General features: G+C 44.6%; 1 protein-coding gene across 1 annotated transcript; it reads right to left on the bottom strand.

Annotated features, from left to right (window-relative positions):
- Positions 1-1,702: 1,702 nt before the first annotated feature.
- Positions 1,703-22,826, bottom strand: LOC115140921 (R-spondin-3). Its single transcript, XM_029679384.2, has 6 exons — positions 22,027-22,826; positions 14,105-14,296; positions 13,568-13,711; positions 13,137-13,283; positions 12,657-12,842; positions 1,703-2,789 (listed from the first exon to the last, which is right to left on the bottom strand). The coding sequence occupies exons 1-6, from the start codon at positions 22,118-22,120 to the stop codon at positions 2,551-2,553; spliced, it is 1,002 nt and encodes a 333-aa protein (XP_029535244.2). The 5' UTR covers positions 22,121-22,826; the 3' UTR covers positions 1,703-2,550.
- Between the last annotated feature and the right edge of the window lie 588 nt (positions 22,827-23,414).

The raw sequence follows: 23,414 nt of genomic DNA, 5'->3' as shown, positions 1-23,414 counted from the left end.
AAATACAGTCGAATCCGTTAACGACACAGACATGGTGTCGTGGCAGGAAGTTTGGAACGCTATGAACCAAGAGGTTGTGAGTTCAAATCCCAGGTGAATACTGATTACTGTAGAAATTAACATGCACAATGCAACCATGTATGTCAAATATGTTATTGACACAGATGTGGTGGCATAGCAGGAATATTGATATGCTGTGAATCAAGAGGTTGTGAGTTTGAATACCAATTACTGTTTACATGCACAATGTAATCAGCTTTCAGATATATACATTAAAAACACTGTGCCTGTAGTTATTTCCACAGCCTCTTTCTGTTGGTAAAATAATACTTTTCTAGTTCACACATATGAGACAAAATTGAGGAAACACATTTTAAGTTGACTGAATTTTTGCCTACGTTTTCTCATGTTGGAAAATGAAAAATGAAAAGTTGAGTAAACCAACAAACAAACAAAAAGTCTGTGGAACCAGTTACTTAACAATATTTTGTTACAGTGTACCCAGCCCTTGAGTTCTCAATTGAATGTATGGACAACAGCTGGATCAATGACTACAATCCCAACACTATGTTTTAATGTTGAGAAACGTTATTAATCCTTCTAGCAATACGGTTTTATAAACCTTTGGAACTTAATTTTCATGTAAGCGAGAAATATTCTTTCAATTTTATTATTATTAAATACAAAATATACACTTACTGTGAGCAGTTTTGCAAAGTTGCAACTGGCTGTTTTCACACCACCTCCGCTACCACACATCCTCTCACCTCGCGCTCTCATTTCCATTGGTCCATTCCATTCCACATTTCCGACTGGATCGCATGTATTTCTCAAAATACAACTGGGTGCAACTGTCCTAAACTGCGTACAGTAAGTGTATCTTTTGGATATAATAAAATATTTCTCTATTATATGAAAGTTAAATTCCAAATGTTTCCGAAACGGTATTTGCGTTTAGACAGAGCATTTGTCCAGGGTCGGAGCGTCGGGCCATTCCCCACACAAGGCTAAACGGGACATACTATTGGCTCAGTGTAATGTAATGGAATTGGAGTGATGAATAAGGGTAAGTAAGGTTGTGGTGGGTTTGATTCAGCATGTCACTGACAGTTATTTGACTGTCTATGACCATCTATTTAATGCAATTTATGTGAAGGCCTATATAAACTTACAAACAACTGTGTTGAGGATGGATATATTTTCAAAAGACTTGCAAAAACTAAGCAACAGTGAATCTGAAATTAGAAAGGCAGGTCAACGGAGAGTGTTTATTGAGTAGTTGACAAATAATAAAGGCGCGATTTCATGCCAGCGTGAAACAATCTCCGATTGTTCTAGCTTCATATGGGAGTGAAGATGTTTGATATGTTTTTTAGATTTGTAATCACAAACAATTTTTTTGGGGGGGTGAAAGTGGCCAATTCGTCCCTTTTAGACCTATAGATGTAAGACCCTATGATCCATGAACTGTACATGATAAAGACAACATCGTGGTGGCATTATACTCCTTATCGACTGCTCGAAAATATGGAGTATGTCTTGATTCTGAAATATAAATATTTTTTAGGAATTGTCCAATTTTATAACGATTTCCCCCCAAATGGTTTCGGATACAAATTAAAAAATGTGAGAATTGCCAGAACAATCTGATATACCAAAAATATTGCCCAAAGATAACAAATGAAAAACAAAGACAAGTACAAACCCATTATAGTTTATTTGACATACAGATGCTTTTGATTTCTGCTCAGGTGGCTTTAGTGAAAGCACAAATCCCGCTTACACAGATAGGAAAACTAGCACTTTGTCCAGGATGCTTCTGAACAAACATGACCAATAATAAGTTGTAAGGAAAACACTGGGGTCTGTTCCTCATTCTGTCACAAAATCAATTCAGTCGGTTTGTCTCATGTTTACTATACATCTGGATGCAGTAACCACATCTGACTGTCTGTCTTTCTGTTACTGATATCCCATGATAATTTACTCAGCAAAAAACAACAAACAAAAACAAAAAGACATTTAAACAACAACAACAATTCTACATAATGTCACAAATTAAACCTACATTGAAACCAAGACACAAAGTTTGTTTTTAACTGGGCGGGAGCCTTTTAAATAACCGATTCAACAAGCATTTACATTGTCCCGACTCCCAATGACAAACACATCATCATCCCCATACTGTCACATTTCAATGTCTCACTGCTCTCCTCTCTGTACAGTCCCATCCAATCACAAGAGCAGTTTTGTACATTCCCGTCCAATCAACAGCAGTCTTGGTTCTCTCTGGTCTGGTGAAACTAGAGGACAGGACAGGAAGGGGGAGGCGGCCTCTCAGTGGTGTGTGGTGGAGGGGGGTAGGTAGGTAGGTATGTAGGGGAGAAGTCCTTAGAGTCTGTAGTGGCCCGATCGAGTGACCCCATCTCTCTTGTGCATATACAGTATATATTTAAATAATACAGGTAGCAGCAGCACCCCTTCAGCAAGGAGTTGAGGGGGCGAGGGTGACAAAGAGGGGGTGGAGTGAGAGGGCTCCTCCAGGCTCTGTTACTGTTCAGGACCTGCCCCCTCAGGTGAGAGAACAGGATCTCTGTTTTGGCCTCTCCGGCGTCTTTGCTCTGTCTTGTTCCTGTTCTCAGAGTCCTCCCGGTCACCTGCCTCCCCTCTCTCCCTCTCCCTGTCCTTCTTCCTCTCCCGCCGGCCTTCCCCCTGGCTGTCCTTGTCCCGGCGGTTGTCACGATTTCTCCTTTCGCCCCGCCGCTCACCCTTCCTCCCCTTGCCTTGCCCTAGAGATGGAAAAAAACACAGAACAGAAAACACTTGTTAGTCAACAGCTCAATCTCTCTTTATAATGATTTCTGTTGAATTTTCAAGTGATCTAAATTATTTTACACAGAGAGCTGGTGGAGGGTCATGGCAGGAGATGCACTATCAGATGAGGATATACAGAATAAGATGAATATGAAGAGAAAATGGGTGTGACGATGATGTTGATGATGTCTCTTTTGTACACCAATTTATCAGTGTGCTCTTGTCTTGGTCATATACCTGCTGGCTGTCCAGGGAGCAACTGTAATATGGCACAGTACAAACATGTTCCCCCTATTCACCACTAGAGGTCAGCCTTGCATCACAGACAGTGGCCACACCCTGTGAGCAAGGTTTAGTTCAGCTGTTGCAATTCTCCTCTGATAGGCTTTGTCAAAAATAGAAAGCCTTTAAATAAACTTCAGTTTATCTGCTCTTTCACCATCTCATAAACAAATACATTTCATGGAATGTTGTAGAGTTTACCACTGGAAGCTGAAAAGCCCCACATCATTAATATAAAACACCCCCAGAGAGAGAGAGAGAGAGAGAGAGAGAGAGAGAGAGAGAGAGAGAGAGAGAGAGAGAGAGAGAGAGAGAGAGAGAGAGAGAGAGAGAGAAAAGACAGATCGACAGATTGAAACTGGCCCTATTCGTGTTGTGCTGTCCATGTGTAAGCAGCAGGATTGCGAAACTGCTGAGGTAGGCACGGAGCCTCTCTCTCCCCCTGGCCCCCCTTCAGCCTGTGACCATTAATCAGCCCAGCCGTGCTCTGACCTCCGCTCCATCCTGACCAGGCAGAGAAGGGCTCGCAGCGCACGCCAGCCCAACGCTGACCCACACATTCCTGGGGTCCAGCCAGTGCGATATAGGGCCCTACCATCCAACTCTGTTTAGTCTTCTCTGGCTCTGGGCGGAAGGAATAATGAAAGCCCACCAGCCTCAAAGGTGAGACAAAACTGGTGCTGGCACTGGTGCTAGCTCTCCCCAGCCGTAATCTGTATCTGAACTATCTGAGCTCAGGGCTGGAGAGGAGGAGAGGCCCATACATCCCACAAGGCCAGGCAGATTGTAGGGTGTGTGTGTGTCCAGTGTGTGCTTATGGCATGTGTGTGTGTTCGTATGGTGTGTGTGTATAGTGCAGTGTGAAAGAGGCATTATAGAAAGGGCTTTGGTGGGTTGCAGCAGGAGTGTAGGGTCCAAACAATGGGTGGGGGTGTAGAGAGGGATAGAGAGAAAGTGAGAGCAAGAGATAACTAGATAGTGAGAGAGAGACTGGAACAGAGACACAGAGAGCAAGAGCGTGACAGAGCGAGAGAATGATAGAGAGAGAAATAATGATAGAGACACAGAGAGAGAGAGAGAGAGGGTGACAGAGACACTCAGAGAGACAGGGAGATAGAGACACCCAGAGAGACAGGGAGATCGAGAGAGAGACAGGGAGACAGAGAGATGGAGTTAGACACACACACACAGAGAATAAACTATTAAAGACTACCAGAACCCACTGGATTCTCCAATTACCTTGAATGAGCTACAGGACAAAATACAAATCTTCCAACCCAAAAAGGCATGTGGTGTTGATGGTATTCTCAATTAAATGATCAAATATACAGACAACAAATTCCAATTGGCTATACTAAAACTCTTTAACATCATCCTTAGCTCTGGAATCTTCACCAATATTTGGAACCAAGGACTGATCACCCCAATCCACAAAAGTGGAGACAAAGTTGACCCCAATAACTACCGTGGGATATGCGTCAACAGCAACCTTGGGAAAAACCTTCTGCATTATTATTAACAGCAGACTCGTACATTTCCTCAGTGAGCAAATGTCAAATTGGCTTTTTACCAAATTACCGTACAACAGACCATGTATTCACCCTGCATACCCTAATTGACAAACAAACAAACCAAAACAAACGCAAAGTATTCTCATGCTTTGTTGATTTCAGAAAAGCCTTCCACTCAATTTGGCATGAGGGTCTGCTATACAAACTGATGGAAAGTGGTGTTGGGAGGTAAAACATACGATATTATAAAATCCATGTACACAAACACACACACATTTCTTCCCACAGGCCCATGGGGTCAGACAGGGATGCAGCTTAAGCCCCACCCTCTTCAACATATATATCAACGAATTGGTGCGGGCACTAGAAAAGTCTGCAGCACCCGTCCTCACCCTACTAGAATCTGAAGTCAAATGTCTACTGTTTGCTGATGATCTGATGCTTCTGTCACCAACCAAGGAGGGCCTACAGCAGCACCTAGATATTCTGCACAGATTCTGCCAGACCTGGGCCCTGACAGTACATCTCAGTAAGACCAAAATAATGGTGTTCCAAAAAAGGTCCAGTCGCCAGGACCACAAATACAAATTCCATCTAGATACCGTTGCCCTAGAGCACACAAATACGTTGGCCTAAACGATCTGAGAGACAAGGCAAGAAGGGCATTCTATGCCATCAAAAGGAACATAAAATTCAACATACCAATTAGGATCTGGCTAAAAATACTTGAATCAGTCATAGAACCCATTGCCCTTTATGGTTGTGAGGTCTGGGGTCCGCTCACCAACCAAGAATTCACAAAATGGGACAAACACCAAATTGAGACTCTGCGTGCAGAATTCTGCAAAAATATCCTCCGTGTACAACGTAGAACACCAAATAATGCATGCAAAGCAGAATTAGGCCGATACCCGCTAATTATCCAAATCAAGAAAAGAGCTGTTAAATTCTACAACCACTTAAAAGGAAGCTATTCCCAAACCTTCCATAACAAAGCCATCACCTACAAAGAGATTAACCTGGAGAAGAGTCCCCTAAGCAAGCTGGTCCTGGGGCTCTGTTCACAAACACAAACACACCCCACAGAGCCCCAGGACAGCAGCACAATTAGACCCAACCAAATCATGAGAAAACATATAGATATTTACTTGACACATTGGAAAGAATGAACAAAAACAAACAAAAACAGAGCAAACTAGAATGCTATATGGCCCTAAACAGAGACTACACAGTGGCAGAATACCTGACCACTGTGACTGATCCAAACTTAAGGACAGCTTTGACTATGTACAGACTCAGTGAGCCTGTACATAGGCTGCCGTAGGCAGACATGGCTCTCAAGAGAAGACAGGCTATGTGCTCACTGCCCACAAAATGAGGTGGAAACTAAGCTGCACTTCCTAGCCTCCTGCCCAATATTTGACCATATTAGAGATACATATTTCCCTCAGATTACACAGATCCACAAAGAATTTGAAAACAAACCCAATTTTGATAAACCCCCATATCTACTGGGTGAAATTCCACAGTGTGCCATCACAGCACCAAGATTTGCCACAAGAAAAGGGCAACCAGTGAAGAACAAACACCATTGTAAATACAACCCATATTTGTATATTATCTACCTCACTTGCTTTGGCAATGTTAACACGTTTCCCATGCCAATAAATCCCCTTGAATTGAATTGAATTGAGAGGGAGACAGAGAGAGAGAGTGGAATAGATAGAACAACAAGGAGAGAGAGAGAGATAGGGAGACAGGGATATAGAGAGAGATACACACACAGAGATAGAGGGAGACAGAGAGAGAGACACAGAGAGACAGTGAGATAGATAGAGAAACAAGGAGATAGAGAGAGACACACCCAGAGAGACAGGGAGAAAGAGAAAATGACAGGGAGACAGAGACACTCAGAGGGACAGGGAGATAGAGACACACACACAGAGAGAGATGGAGACAGAGAGACAGTGAGATAGATAGAGAAACAAGGAGAGACAGGGAGATAGAGAGAGACACCCATAGAGACAGGGAGATAGAGAGAGATACAAGGAGATAGGGAGACAGAGAGAGATACTCAGAGAGACAGAGAGACACACAGAGAGAGACAGGGAGATAGAAAGAGAGACAGGCATATATATATATATATATACATATATATATACACTGCTCAAAAAAATAAATGGAACACTAAAATAACACATCCTAGATCTGAATGAATGAAATATTCTTATTAAATACTTTTTTATTTACATAGTTGAATGTGCTGACAACAAAATCACACAAAAAATTATCAATGGAAATCAAATTGATCAACCCATGGAGGTCTGGATTTGGAGTCACACTCAAAATTAAAGTGGAAAACCACACTACAGGCTGATTCAACTTTGATGTAATGTCCTTTAAACAAGTCAAAATGAGGCTCAGTAGTGTGTGGGCTCCACGTGCCTGTATGACCTCCTTACAACGCCTGGGCATGCTCCTGATGAGGTGGCGGATGGTCTCCTGAGGGATCTCCTCTCAGACCTGGACTAAAGCATCTGCCAACTCCTGGACAGTCTGTGGTGCAACGTGGCGTTGGTGGATGGAGCGAGACATGATGTCCCAGATGTGCTCAATTGGATTCAGGTCTGGGGAACGGGCGGACCAGTACTTAGCATCAATGCCTTCCTCTTGCAGGAACTCTGACACACTCCAGCCACATGAGGTCTAGCATTGTCTTGCATTAGGAGGAACCCAGGGCCAACCGCACCAGCATATGGTCTCACAAGGGGTCTGAGGATCTCATCTCTGTACCTAATGGCAGTCAGGCTACCTCTGGCGAGCACATGGAGGGCTGTGCGGCACCCCAAAGAAATGCCACCCCACACCATGACTGACCCACCGCCAAACCGGTCATGCTGGAGGATGTTGCAGGCAGCAGAACATTCTCCACGGCGTCTCCAGACTCTGTCACGTCTGTCACATGCTCAGTGTGAACCTGCTTTCATCTGTGAAGAGCACAGGGCGCCAGTGGCGAATTTGCCAATCTTGGTGTTCTCTGGCAAATGCCAAACGTCCTGCACAGTGTTGGGCTGTAAGCACAACCCCCACCTGTGGACGTCGGGCCCTCATACCACCCTCATGGAGTCTGTTTCTGACCGTTTGTGCAGACACATGCACATTTGTGGCCTGCTGGAGGTCATTTTGCAGGGCTCTGGCAGTGCTCCTCCTGCTCCTCCTTGCACAACGGCAGAGGTAGTGGCCCTGCTGCTGGGTTGTTGCCCTCCTACGGCCTCCTCCACATCTCCTGATGTACTGGCCTGTCTCCTGGTAGCGCCTCCATGCTCTGTACACTACGCTGACAGACACAGCAAACCTTCTTGCCACAGCTTGCATTGATGTGCCATTCCGGAATAGCTGCACTACCTGAGCCACTTGTGTGGGTTGTAGACTCCGTCTCATGCTACCACTAGAGTGAAAGCACCGCCAGCATTCAAAAGTGACCAAAACATCAGCCAGGAAGCATAGGAACTGAGAAGTGGTCTGTGGTCACCACCTGCAGAACCACTCCTTTATTGGGGGTGTCTTGCTAATTGCCTATAATTTCCACCTGTTGTCTATTCCATTTGCACAACAGCATGTGAAATTTATTGTCAATCAATGTTGCTTCATAAGTGGACAGTTTGATTTCACAGAAGTGTGATTGACTTGGAGTTACATTGTGTTGTTTAAGACATGAAGATAGCGAGAGAGACACACAGAGAGAGACAGGAAGATAGAGAGACAGGGAGCTAGAGAGAGAGACACACACAGACAGAGAATGAGAGAGAGAATGAGAGAGGATTATTTACAGAGAGAATGACAGAGAGAGAAAGAGATGAGCAGCATTCTGAATCTGACTCCGCCCCCCCATCCCACCCCACCTCTGGCTCTTTCAACACAGGAAGTCCCCTCTATACACATTGTTTTGTTTGTCATAACCATTTAAAGATAAGCGGATTAGTCATAATCTCTGGGTTTCCTAAAACCCAAGGCACAACTTCATCTGGGCTCGTGTTGAGGTGATTACTGGGTATGTTTTTCAGAGAAGGCTTTTGTCTGTCTGAACTGTGTCTATGAATTCTATAAACTGTCCAGCGATGCAGTGGACCCGAAGGAGACACTTGAATTAAAACACTCTCAACAGAGATTTAGCACATTCTTACCAGCATGGTCATCACCGCTACACTACAGTGGATGACTGGCAGTGTTTTTTGGGATGCTTTGTGTGTGTGTGTGTGTGTGTGTGTGTATGGGGGTGTGGCTATTGTAAAACTAATATTTTGATGAGACGTGTGTCCACATTAAGTATGATCAGGTTCAGGCATGTGGTTTATATAAACTGTAAAATAGAACTGTGAAAAATGACTGTAAAAGTAATATCAACAGAGCTGGATTATAAGATTACTGTAACTAAGGACAGCTTTCAAAAGTGTTGCAACTTCACAAGAGTTTATGCAAATGAACTATCATCTGGCATTGATTATTTACAATTTTAACATAGAGTTGGTGTGAAAAGGGGAGAGATAGACAGAGAAAGAAAAGGAAAGAGAGAGAGGTGAGTGTAAGAAAACATCTGAAATTGTCTCTCGGATCACCCTCCAACACACACTCCTATGCAATGCATTTACACTGATAACCCTACAGTGCATTGGTTACATAAAGTACGAGACATCATGCTGCTCAGTGCTCAGCACTTTTCACTGGAGTGTTAGGGTGCCTGTGTGTGCATGCGGGGAAACAGTTTGGCCCGCTGTCAGAGAGGGAATGTGCAGGAGCATAATTAGTCTAATGACGTAGAGGGGGCAACATCCTCCATGGCAGGCACACTGTCGTCCAGGGGGCTTTTGGCGGGAGCCAGGCTGGGATTAAAGGCTCTGAGCTGTCCCACAGGAGAAATGCCCGGAGCTTTGAAGGCTACGGGACGCCTGTCCCGCTCCCCCTCACTGGGGGACGGGAGGGGGCTACCTTCTAGCTGGGTTAGATAGATAGGGGAACGGTGGTTTGGAGGACAAATTAGCCAACATTGTTAACACAAAGGAGACAGCAGGCAGGTGGGCAAGGACATGTATATAAACATTTACGACCACCAAGCATGTTGAAGGAGGGGGAGGAGGACACTGTACACTGAAAAGACATGACACCTCTGGCTACTGTAGCTCAACAGAGCTTACTAGAGATGAAACGACCAAATCAGAGTTGTGTTAAAGAGGAAGAGTGAAAGTGAGGGTTCTTGCCCCCTGATTCATTCAGTGACATTCCATATTTCTCTATGTACTGGACCTGTTTAAAGTCCAGCTCCTGTTGTCATTTTTGTGGATAAGGAGCGTAAACTTCCTTGATTCATATTGAGAGTTCCTGCTCTCTGATTCATAAGGAGGGGGAGGACTGGGGGTGACATGGAGGTTACACCGTTCTGTTTAAAAACAGAAAAGACTGATGGAGAGAGCCAAAAGAGAAGAAGTTAGAAAACAATAGCCATTAGGGAGAGCTGGAGGGAGCGGGGAAGAGAGAGGCAGGGGGAGAAAAGAGGCAGGGGGAGAAAAGAGCCAGGGGGAGAAAAGAGGCAGGGGGAGAAAAGAGGAAGGGGGAGAAAAGAGGCAGGGGAGAAAAGAGGCAGAGGGAGAAATGAAGCAGGTGAGAAAAGAGGCAGGTGAGAAAAGAGGCAGGGGGAGAAAAGAGGCAGGTGAGAAAAGAGGCAGGGGGAGAAAAGAGGAAGGTGAGAAAAGAGGCAGGGGAAGAAAAGAGGAAGGTGAGAAAAGAGGAAGGTGAGAAAAGAGGCAGGGGGAGAAAAGAGGAAGGTGAGAAAAGAGGCAGGGGGAGAAAAGAGGAAGGTGAGAAAAGAGGCAGGGGAAGAAAAGAGGAAGGTGAGAAAAGAGGAAGGTGAGAAAAGAGGCAGGGGAGAAAAGAGGAAGGTGAGAAAAGAGGAAGGTGAGAAAAGAGGCAGGTGAGAAAAGAGGCAGGGGGAGAAAAGAGGAAGGTGAGAAAAGAGGCAGGGGGAGAAAAGAGGAAGGGGGAGAAAAGAGGAAGGGGGAGAAAAGAGGCAGGGGGAGAAAAGAGGAAGGTGAGAAAAGAGGAAGTTGAGAAAAGAGACAGGGGGAGAAAAGAGGAAGGTGAGAAAAGAGGAGGGGTGAGAAAAGAGGCAGGGGGAGAAAAGAGGAAGGTGAGAAAAGAGGCAGGGGAAGAAAAGAGGAAGGTGAGAAAAGAGGCAGGGGGAGAAAAGAGGAAGGTGAGAAAAGAGGCAGGTGAGAAAATAGGCAGGGGGAGAAAAGAGGAAGGTGAGAAAAGAGGCAGGGGGAGAAAAGAGGAAGGGGGAGAAAAGAGGAAGGGGGAGAAAAGAGGCAGGGGGAGAAAAGAGGAAGGTGAGAAAAGAGGAATGTGAGAAAAGAGGAAGTTGAGAAAAGAGGCAGGTGAGAAAAGAGGCAGGGGGAGAAAAGAGGAAGGTGAGAAAAGAGGAAGGTGAGAAAAGAGGAAGGTGAGAAAAGAGGCAGGTGAGAAAAGAGGCAGGGGGAGAAAAGAGGAAGGTGAGAAAAGAGGCAGGGGGAGAAAAGAGGAAGGTGAGAAAAGAGGAAGGTGAGAAAAGAGGAAGGGGGAGAAAAGAGGAAGGGGGAGAAAAGAGGCAGGGGGAGAAAAGAGGCAGGGGAGAAAAGAGGAAGGTGAGAAAAGAGGCAGGGGGAGAAAAGAGGCAGGGGAAGAAAAGAGGAAGGGGGAGAAAAGAGGCAAGGGGAGAAAAGAGGAAGGGGGAGAAAAGACGAGATAGAGAAAAAGAGTGAGAGCTCTTTCTAGAGAAAGACGAAACTTGGCTGGAGAAATAACAAATAAACCTGGTCTGGGGATGGACGGAGGCCCTTGGGGAGTGATGGAGGGAAGATGGAGGGGTGAAGGGATAGAGGGAGGAGGATGTATCAGTGTCTGAGGGCCTGGTGGGGATTAGTGCGAGCTGGCGGAGGTCGGACCAGTGACCCCGTGGCGTATGCGGAACGTAAACACGGAGCGGAGGGGACGCGCCAGAGCAGATAATTAGCTCTGCTCACTGGATGTTCCAGGAGCCGGCCGGCCGACCCGGGGGAAGCAGCTGGGTAATCACACGCAGGGGCAAGGTCGATAACCGTGTGTGTGTGTGTGTGTGTGTGTGATAACCAGGCCTCGGCCTGCAGTGTGTAACACACACCCACCCACCTACCCACCCACAGCTCTGGCCTGCCTCCACCCCGCTCAGGCCCGCCAGGCGGATCAACACAGCACCGACTCCACACTAAGCCCTCCACTCCACCACGGGACAGTGGAACAGGAGCCCCATTCAGGGGGAAGGAGGGGTGGTGTGTTGTCTTTGGGTGTGCAAGAGAGAGTATCAGCAGGGTGGAGAAAAAGGGGAGAAAGAGAGAAAGACGACAGACTGGGGGAGGAGCAGAGGCCACATTTCACAGCCTAAATGACAGATTCAACCCAACCAGGAATCTTTACAAATTACCGCCTATGGTTTTTAAAGGGACCAGTTTATGTGGGTGTGTATTCAGATCTGTGTGTGTGTTGGCAGCTGCTGTTATTAGTCTAAACTAATGCTGATTCCCCTCGTCGCCTCATGGCTACCCAAGGGAGGATGTTTGAGGAGTCTGTGTGTTTCTGCTTCACAGTAAACTTTTCTGCTGAATCACTACTGAGGGGTTGTGTTTGTGCTGTAAGTAAGCCTGCCTGGAGGGCCTAGGGAGCTCGGGGGCTGATTTCATTAGAAATCATCAGATCAATGTTTACGTGGAAAATCAAGTGTTTTGACATATTTTTATAATCCGTAAAGTCTGGATTCGAAGCGTTGGAGCAACAACACACAGGCACTTCACCATTATCCACTAACCACAATGCATATCCAACAATTCAGGTCCCTTGAGGAGTGGCAGATGACTGACCAGTCATTTCAGATTATAGTGTAGAGACAAAGTTGGTTCTGGAACTCTAGCCTACAACTGTACTAACAATGGAGATAGTGACCTGTACTACTACTGATGATCCCCGTATAGTTATTATAGTATTTACCTGGACATCGCCTCCTCTTGAGGACACACTCTTTCTTTTCCCAGATGGGGGGACAGAGTTTTCCATAGGCGGAAGGGAACTGGACAACTTCCCGGGTCCTCGTCTCCTCACCCCATTTAAATCCACAGGTTTTCCCTGACCGGGAGCAGGGGCTCCACTCGCCCCACTCACCCACCGCGCAGTGCACTGCACAAATGATTAAGAAAGAGGGGGAGACACAAGAGGCAGAGTCCAAAGATATTCACAACCAAAATTCACGTATAGAAGGGCAAAGACACTGTAAAGCATTTGAAGTTAACACCGGTGGAGGCTAGTGCCACTTTAAATCGGAGGTTGGGCTTATTGTTTTGGCTGGATACTAAACACACCATGTGTTTGATGTGTTCCATACCTTTCCATTCCGGCCCAATGAGCCCATCCTCAGATTTCCCCACCAGCCTCCACTGGTAAACACTCTCTCCTCCTTGTTCTGGAGCTCACCTTGAAGGGAACACTCCATGAGTTTGTCGTTTGGTTCAAACTCGTCTGGACAGACGTGGTGACACTTCCCCAGCAGTAGGTACAGGCCTGGTCTGCACCTCGTACATGTGTCATTGATCAGACAGGCATCACAGTCCGCAGGACACTCTGAAACACCAACACATACATAATATTACACCTGCACTGGAGTCAAATCACATCAACACACACAACAAAGACCTTTACAATTACATTTAACTGCATTCTTCCATTCTAAGAAAACCAAATGCAATACGATATGCTATTTTAATTCCACATTTTACCGCATGTGATTGAGACATAGAAACAAATATGTAACGCTAATACACTACACTAGCCCTCTCTTTGTAACGTGTCTAACACCAACACCATCAGGACTTGATAATAACGTAACAGTCTAATATTCTACTCACTGGGAACACATTCCCTTTGTGTGTCGCTGCAGACCAGGCTCTCTGGGCAGCTCTCCTGACACTTGCCCAGGTGGAGATAGTACCCCGCTCGGCACCGCATGCAAAGGTTCTTATTGAAGCAAGAATCGCACTCCGGCCTGCACTCTGAAACACCCAGTCAGTTAGTCAACAGCCTGCACGTTTATGTTGCTCTTGAAGTGATTTGTTGAACATGCAGTATGTTAGAATGAGCAGCGCTCTAAAACAGGAAAATTGGCTGCACATCGATGCACATCCCGTTATGAGATTTTAGTGTACAAAATAATAGAAAATAATGTATTTGGAGTGACTGGCATGCAGTGCTACCAAATAGACTTAATACATACACTAAAACACAGATTAAGCCTAGTCCTGGACTAAAAAGCACGTTCAATGGAGATTCTCGGTTGAAATAGCTTTTTAGTCTAGGTCTAGGCTAAACCTGTCTATGTAAACCGTCCCTTAGTGTAAAAGTAGAGGTAGGCTATAAACGTCTTTGGTAATAGCCATGCAACTTACTTGTGCATGTGTTTCTGTCTGGCGAGCGGGTGCCGTAGAAACCACTGGGGCAGGAGGGCAGACACACCCCCATCTGCCTCATCCCATTTCTCTCCAGGAAGATAAAGAGGCGGGGCTTACAGGACAGACAGCCATTGTAATCAGAGCAGGTCAGACAGCCTCCCTGGCACCCTGAGCTCACCCCTGGGTTCTCTGCAGGTAAGACGGAGGGAGATGATGTGGCACAGAAGGACAAAAGTCAGTTTAGACATTTTACTTCGAACAGTATGTGTCTCAAATGGCACAACATTGACTTTATAGTGCACTGCAGAAGTAGTGCACTATATAGGGAATAGGTTGCCATTTGGGACGCAACCATACAATCAGTTAGCACAGGGGCTTTCAACCTGTTTCGGATACTGTACCCCCCCAATCACATTTTCATCTGCCTGAAGTATCCCCTCCTGTAAAACTGATCGTTAGGCATATGGGTCCTTTCCAAGTACCCTGTGTACAGACCAGGTTGGCAGGTACCCTCACAGGGTACTGCTACCCAAAGATGAGAAGCATTGATTAAGCAAAGACTCTTACCCAGAGTGCCTTATAATAACATACGTGTAATTGAACTAAAGTAACTGAGACAACAACATGATCATTGTAAAAAGGCATTGTCTTGTGGCATCACTCCTACGTGATGCTTGTCCCTAAACTGACATGGTACTGTATCTGACTTTAACAATATGCAAAAGATGCATCATCACCCAGCCACACTAAACCAACCAACAACGGTGGAACAGAGGAACATCCCTCAACATGTTGTGACACTATCATTTACATTCAATAGAACTAATGTGGAAATGGAGATATCCTACATTTTTAAAAGAATCGACAATGCCAATCCAAGTTATAGTTTTAATATATTACTGCAGCAGTGAGACAGATGGTGTTAACCAACACTACAAGTTAACATATCCCCTCTCTCTCTCTCTCTCTCTCTCTCTCTCTCTCTCTCTCTCTCTCTCTCTCTCTCTCTCTCTCTCACTCACTCTCACTCTCACTCTCTCTCTCTCTCTCTCTCTCTCTTTCCTTCTCTCTCTCTCTCTCTCTCTCTCTCTCTCTCTCTCTCTCTCTCTCTCTCTCTCTCTCTATGCCAATTAAATAAAGAGGAACTACTGCTTACATTTAAACAAATATAGCTCTTCAGACTGTATGAACTGTTTGTAGTCTTCTGAATTGTGTGCATTAAGTTGTGTAGAATTGTATTAAAGTAATGACTTCTATCCAACTATAGCCAACAAAGCGTTTGGATGGTGACAAAATGCTACAGATTTACATATTTGTCTGGGAACAATGACCATAGAAGAACTCAATAATAAACATGACAGGCAACAAGCAGGCCTGTGGACTCTCTTGGCTGGAAAAAATAATCAAATGAGACGTCAGAAGCTGCACACTTCTTATTCTCGGAGTACAGTTTATTCATTGTACGAAGGACGAAACAATTTGGCAAAATGTTCAATATTCAGATAGACCTCCAGCGAACTGTTTGCCATAACAATGCAAACACAGCCACATGAGTAAGATGAGTAATCGGCACTGGCACTGACAACTTTGCAACATGTCTCAAATTCATCTTCATTATGCTCCGTGTTGAAGATAAGCCTATCTGTCGACCCACATAGTTCACAGGGTCGACTGTGTTAGAAACAGGGAAAGGCTGAGCTTTCATTATTTTTATTTATTTTATTTCACCTTTATTTAACGAGGTAGGCCAGTTGAGGACAAGTTCTCATTTACAACTGCGACCTGGCCAAGATAAAGCAAAGCAGTGCGACAAAAACAACACAGTTACACATAGGATAAACAAATGCAATTCGTTCCAGTCATTGTTGGCTTTGGGTATGACCAGTGAGATATACCTGCTGGAGCACGTGCTACGGGTGGGTGTTGTTATGGTGACTAGTGAGCTGAGATAAGGTGGAGCTATACCTAGCAAAGACTTATAGATGACCTGGAGCCAGTGGGTTTGGCAACGAATATGTAGCGAGGTACCAGCCAACGAGAGCATACAGGTCACAGTGGTGGGTAGTAAATGGGGCTTTGGTGACAAAACTGAGGGCACTGTGATAGACTGCATCCAAGTTGCTGAGTAGAGTGGAGGCTATTTTGTAAATGACATCGCCGAACTCAAGCATCGGTGGGATAGTCAGTTTTACGAGGGTATGTTTGACAGCATGAGTGAAGGAGGCTTTGTTGCGAAATAGGAAGCCGAGTCTAGATTTAACTTTGGATTGGAGATGCTTAATATGAGTCTGGAAGGAGAGTTTACAGTCTAGCCAGACACCTAGGTATTTATAGTTGTCCACATATTCTAAGTCAGAACCGTCCAGAGTAGTGATGCTAGTCGGGCGGGCGGGTGCGAGCAGCGATTGGTTGAAGGGCATGCATTTAGTTTTACTTGCATTTAAGAGCAGTTGGAGGCCACGGAAGGAGTGTTGTATGGCATTGAAGCTCGATTGGAGGTTAGTTAAAACAGTGTCCAAAGATGGTGTTGTCTGCGTAGAGGTGGATCAAAGAATCACCCGCAGCAAGAGCGACATCATTGATATATACAGAGAAAAGAGTCGTCCCGAGAATTTAACCCTGTGGCACCCCCATAGAGACTGCCAGAGGTTGAATCAACATTGAATCAACATTGTTACCATGTCATTTCAACAACAAAAACATGAATGTGATGATGTTGAATTAACATGGAAAACCGATTGCAAAAAGTTACCAACGCAAGTGAATTTTGACATTATTTTACACACATTTTTACCGAAATCCAACTATGTTGTGATTTTTGTTGTTGTGGTTGGTTTTACGTTGAATTCACGTTAGCTGGCATCTCAACCAAATGTAAATCAAAACTAGACGTTGAAATGACTTCTGTGCCCAGAGGGCAGATGTATTCAGTTTTTTACCATTGTAGCATAGAAACTGCAACCAAGTTTCTATGTTCATAAGGCTAATGACTTTAATGTGTGCAGGTTTTTGGGGACCCAAAGCCCCCCAACTTGCAGGCAAAACATTTTAGTGGCCCACCTCTTGGCGGCAGAGAGAAATATTTGCAGCTTTAAAGTTAATTGCCTTTTGCCATGGGGGGGAGAGAAAATGCTGCAGTTTTAAAGCAGATTTTCAGCAATTCTACAAATGTTTCCATGGGGCAGAGAGGAAATGTTGCAGTTTTTTTCTATGCTACAATGGTAGAAAATGTAATACATCTGTCCACTCAAGAGCTGGGTCAAAGGCCAGAGAATGGCATGCATGGTACCTGATGCAATGACAGGGAGCACCTCACTGAGTCAGATATTTTGAGCTCATTTGGTACAGATTGGATTGCTACTGCTAGAGCTAGACACTGGTCTATGGTCAGTTTGTAATGATTTCCCTTGATGGTTAAGGTAAGGGTTTGGGGAATGTACGCAGATCCTATATCAGTTCTTAGGGGGAATATCTCAGGGGCAACTTCTGGAATTGCGACACATGGTAAGAGCTAGTCTCAGTATTCACCACTGCAGAGCTACGCAAGGAGCATATCAGTGTGTGCAGTAGGTGTTTTATCCTCCTAGTTCTCTGGCATATCGTGCCGTGGGTGAGTTGTTGGCCTTTTCTCCCTCCTTCACTTCAGGGTTAGCTGCCAGATTGCAATAGATCACAGAGATTGTGTTTGACATATCTTAGCAATCTTTACAACTGCTGTCCATTTGCCCACATGTGTTCCTGCCAAGGCCCCCTAATTCACAGAACCCTTAACACAGAGGAATTTTGCCTGCCCTTGCCTACAGTAGCTCGCACTGACACAACAGGGCAACCCCATGGTAACAGAATTATGCTAATACTCCGATTTCTATCTTTAAAATGAATGCCAAACAAAAACCATTGATTTCAAAGTTTAACAAAGATAGAACTCTATGCATAATGATTTCTTTTAACAATTTACAGTGGACATTTTAAAAATTAACATTTTCTGGAAGAACTGTGCAGATGCAAAATGGTAGCAGAATTACGGTAAAATCTCAACTTTACATCTGCACAGTTCTTCCAGGAAATGGGTTTTTGTAACATCGTCAGTGGAAATTGTTAAAAGTAGTCCTTGTAGATATGATTTGTTAAAGGTTGAAATCAATGGTGTGAGTCTCAGCGTTATTCTGTTACCATGGAATTGCCCAACATCAATTGAGCGGCTTGCATACCCATAACACAAATGTTCCTGCATGAGGTCTGTACCGTGAGGTCTGTACCGTGAGGTCTGTACCGTGAGGTCTACACCGTGAGGTCTGTACCGTGAGGTCTGTACCGTGAGGTCTGTACCGTGAGGTCTACACCGTGAGGTCTACACCGTGAAGGCTGTACCGTGAAGGCTGTACCGTGAGGTCTGTACCGTGAGGTCTGTACCGTGAGGTCTGTACCGTGAGGTCTACACCGTGAAGGCTGTACCGTGAGGTCTGTACCGTGAGGTCTGTACCGTGAGGTCTGTACCGTGAGGTCTACACCGTGAGGTCTACACCGTGAAGGCTGTACCGTGAAGGCTGTACCGTGAGGTCTGTACCGTGAGGTCTGTACCGTGAGGTCTGTACCGTGAGGTCTACACCGTGAAGGCTGTACCGTGAGGTCTGTACCGTGAGGTCTGTACCGTGAGGTCTGTACCGTGAGGTCTACACCGTGAAGGCTGTACCGTGAGGTCTGTACCGTGAGGTCTGTACCGTGAGGTCTGTACCGTGAGGTCTACACCGTGAAGGCTGTACCGTGTGAGGTCTGTACCGTGAGGTCTGTACCGTGAGGTCTGTACCGTGAGGTCTACACCGTGAAGGCTGTACCGTGAGGTCTGTACCGTGAAGGCTGTACCGTGAGGTCTGTACCGTGAAGGCTGTACTGTGAGGTCTGTACCGTGAAGGCTGTACCGTGAGGTCTGTACCGTGAGGTCTACACCGTGAAGGCTGTACCGTGAAGGCTGTACCGGGAAGGCTGTACCGTGAGGTCTGTACCGTGAGGTCTACACCGTGAAGGCTGTACCGTGAAGGCTGTACCGGGAAGGCTGTACAGTGAAGGCTGTACTGTAAGGTTTCAATTGCCTGAACTGCTTGAACCACTTGTAAAGTTAAAATCATTGACCACAAGATGAAAACAACCATGATTATTTTGAGCATCATGTGTAGATATAAACAAAACGGCTAACAGCAGAATGATGAAGACAAACACGCAAGTCATAGGGCACAGACCTAAAAAAAAGTCTTTGCTTTTCCAAGATGTGTTCTTCATCAAACACTGTGGTGTTGAACCTCTGCATATCTCCCCTTCCTTTAATTTCATTATCTGTCCTACTTTCCCTTTATTAGGAATCCAATCTGTTATTCACACCTAGAGTCTATTTTAAACATGTCTAGACCCGCTAGAAATCATTCTGGCCTCTATTCTAGAACACCTAGAAATCATTCTGGCCTCTATTCTAAAACACCTAGAAATCATTCTGGCCTCTATTCTAAAACACCTAGAAATCATTATGGACTCTATTCTAGAACACCTAGAAATCATTCTGGCCTCTATTCTAAAACCCATAGAAATCATTCTGGCCTCTATTCTAAAACACATAGAAATAATTCTGGCCTCTATTCTAGAACACACATAAATCCTTCTGGCATCTATTCTAGAACACCTAGAAATCCTTCTGGCATCTACTCTAGAACACCTAGAAATCATTCTGGCCTCTATTCTAGAACACACAGAAATCATTCTGGCATCTACATTCTAGAAAACATAGAAATCATTCTGGCCTCTATTCTAGAAATCATTCTGCTATCTTGTGTTTGCTCTCAGGCATTCATATCTCTCATTTGTGGATACATCAAGAGCAGAAGGAAGTGGACTGTTTTTGGCCAGTTGATTGCATGGTCACGGTCCCTGACTGAGAGCTCATTCACCCTGCTCTCTCTGTCTGACTATCACAGATAGTCATATGTCAGGTCGGCCTCCTTCAATTAGCACCAGCTAAGTAGGCTGCGATGCACGAGGGGAGGCCCACAGTTTGCCTATCTGGAATGCACCCACAAACCAATGTGGACCCACAATTTCTACGCAGGCATGTAGGGTTTAGATAAGAAGATGATATATCATGTTGAAGTGGTTCTTAAGAGGTTAAACACGCACCCCAAAACACCGCTATTGTTTGTTACCAGCCTACCTTTCCAGATAACAATCCACCTGGCAACAGGTGATGCATGCAACACTCAACCATTCTACTAAGGCAGAAGAGCACATCTGGAAGCTCATCTGGAACTTCAATATAGTGCAGAGAGAGAATAATAAAGCAAGCTCCATGATACTACTGACAAGATACAGGGTGAGACCTGTGGAGTTACTTGACACAGAACTTGATATCTATTAGGCTTAAAGAAAGATGCTGAACGGATACCTTCATGCAGAGTTCTCCAACTCTGGTCCTGGAGAACTACTGGAAGTGCTGGCTTTTGTTCCAGCCCAGCACTAATACACAGGACCGGGGTTGGAGAACCCTGCCATGGTCAATGCTGCTGATACTCTGAACATCTAGGGAGCAAAAAAAAAAGTAAAGTGTCTACTGATTTACCTGAGCTTCTTTGTTTTGTTTTGGATATGATGATAGTTTTGCTTCAGAGCTTTGAAATACTGTAAATAATTTAATGCAAAATACTAACCCCTCTGAATTTCTAACTGAAAAATGTTTGAATTGCCTACTAAATATGTTCCCTCTTCCATTTTTTCAACACCACAAAATATTATCGCCACAGAAAGTCACAGTTATGGTAAGCAAAAAAAGAACGCCCTTTGAAGATGGAAATGGCCAGGCTTTCATGTATTTTCATATTAGATGCACAATCTTATATTCTACATGTATTACAATCAAGAAGATAACTGTATCAGCATCCTCTAACAGCGGTTAGATGGCACGCGCTGCCACATGCTCAAAGCTCCTACTCAGTGTTGCACGGAGTTTGTCAAGGAAGCACTGCAGACATTCCAGAACATCAGTGGAATGCAAATATAATACACTTCACGTGAACTTTGTATGTAATGAATCATTTAGATCAGAAAGTTATAACATACTTTTGTCGGCAGACATACCGCGTAAAAAGTTCTCTGCTTCTGGCCGCTAGAGAGCGATGGGAACTAGGGGATGCAGCGCGCACTGCGGACGGAGCTTTGTGGAATACACTTCTAAGAAAACTGTCAGGGAACAGTGACTGGTTGAATTTTATCAGTAGAAAATGACAACCCTGAGGGTCATGTAATGTTGAACGCCATGCAGTCCAATTTTTGACTGCGGTGTGGTTGAGGACGAAATGTGCGTAAAATTGGCCGCTGCAGAGAGTAACGTGCGCCTATTGCTTTTGTAGACACAATATAGTGAGTTCCACAGAGGCACTCAGTCACATCTAGTGATTAAAATACAAGTTTATTCATTTAAATTACATATTGATCTGATAACAACATATGTTTAGATTGATCGAGTTGCCCTCGATTATAACTAAATGTGGGCTTTACTTAAAAAACTATATCATATTATAAATTATAGGCTACCCACCCTATCAACATTGTTTATATAAATTAATTTATGGGAAGTTTCATTTTTTGTAATAGAGATTGAACCACAGGACTATGTTATTACATCTCCACCTCAACCAAAAAGCCTTCCACCCCAATTAGGCATATTTCCTAAAGCCATGTTATGATCTTTCATTGCAAATTTCATTGTCAAGTATGAGATGTTCAGTACCCATATTGTTCTGTTATTTATATATCTACATGAATGTCATATGGTATGATAGGCACTACAACACTAAAGTAGGGTTGAATGGGGAACAGAGACCAGGAGCATGTGTGTGCGCGCGAGCAACTCACTGCATGCGCGGTCGCTCTTTACTCACGTTTATTTTGCCGATGCCTAGAGGGGTGCTGCTGACAATCAGTGTATTCCATGCAGTGCAAGATCAAAACAAAGGAGATCAGTTGTAATTGCATAGTAACCCGGAGATGATGACTTGAATAGCCAATGTCAATGTCCTCCAGAAAAGTGCAGCTTTGATTCCACTTTTTTTGAGAGGGAATGTGTTGTCTTATTCCTGGAAAGAGCAGAATCCCCTGCTCTGCGCAGAGAGTGATGTCTGATTTACGATGGCCCAATGACACCTGGGCCGTTTAGACAGTAACATCCTTAATAGAATCTTCATGTGTGCCACAAAGCGAGACCAAATCAGGTATCCGTAGTGAGCATATTCCCACAATCAAACCGTTAGATTATCATCCACCGCGGGAAAAATTAAATACTCAAAGAAAGAAAGCGTAGATCATATAATCGAGGCTGGCATATTGATACAGTTTCAGTTGTCTTCCTGTATCCTCCACTGATACTCTCTCGAAGTTCGCCGCACGTCCAGGTGTGAGGGCTACTTTATTGTGCCCTGCGTGTAGGAGGTCATCGCGTCATCCCCATCATCTAACCGAGTAGACCAAAACTGGGAGCCGCGCGCGTCACTGGCAGCAGCAGCAGCACCTAACTGTAATAAAGTAACACGTTTCGATGAGGTGAGAATGTGTTGGTTCTCTTGATTGTCGCGCACCTCTCATTGGTCGACAGTTAAAGCAAAAATAATATGCGCAGTTTCAGCTCTTTTCAGTTTTGCGTGCAATACTCATTCCCCCACTCCAACTCGCTCTCTTATGACTTCAGCCCTCTGCCGTCTCCCTCGAAAGTTTATTTAGAGGGCAAGCCCCCCCACCTCAGATTTCCTTTGCTTTTGACCCCTCGGTTGAGAAGACTTTTACTTTGCATGGTGTTGATAATGTGTCATTGGGAAATTGCGCTGTTTTACGCACGTAGTATTTCTATGAAATTTCAGATGTTCACTATTTATGGCCAAATAGTCCTTTTAATTTCGAATTTATGATACACTTTTATTATGTTTGATTACTGTTATTTCTGGCTACAGAGAAACACACTTTAAACGTTTTAATTGTTTGTAGATGGCACTAATTGCAATCATCAAGAACACAAAAAAGGAGTGCACTTGTGCTAGAAAGCATTATTGCATGCCGTGCTGTTTAGTTTGTGTTGTTTTTGATGTACAATCACTTTAAACCTCAAGAGACAAGTCTCCCATTCACTGCTTATATATAACACGCTAGCTTGGTCTAGTGCGCAGCGAGCGGAACCTCTGATGGGCCTGCGGTCGAGTGACTCTCACAAAGAGAGAGTGAGAGGGAGTGAGAGGGAGGAGAGAGAGACATTTCATAGTATAGCCTAATCTGGTTTGAG

Source organism: Oncorhynchus nerka, linkage group LG14, assembly GCF_034236695.1.
Source record: "Oncorhynchus nerka isolate Pitt River linkage group LG14, Oner_Uvic_2.0, whole genome shotgun sequence".
NCBI lineage: Eukaryota > Metazoa > Chordata > Actinopteri > Salmoniformes > Salmonidae > Oncorhynchus > Oncorhynchus nerka.
Note: the sequence above shows the minus strand (reverse complement) of the source record. Positions and strands in the feature narration are given on the sequence as shown.

Coding starts and splice junctions, on each gene's coding strand:
- LOC115140921 (XM_029679384.2), bottom strand. CDS start 22,120: ATGCAATTACAACTGATCTCCTTTGTTTTGATCTTGCACTGCATGGAA. Junction 13,284..13,567: donor ACAAAGGGAATGTGTTCCCA/GTGAGTAGAATA, acceptor TTGGTGTTTCAG/AGTGTCCTGCGGACTGTGAT. Junction 2,790..12,656: donor CAAGAGGAGGCGATGTCCAG/GTAAATACTATA, acceptor TTCCATCTCTAG/GGCAAGGCAAGGGGAGGAAG.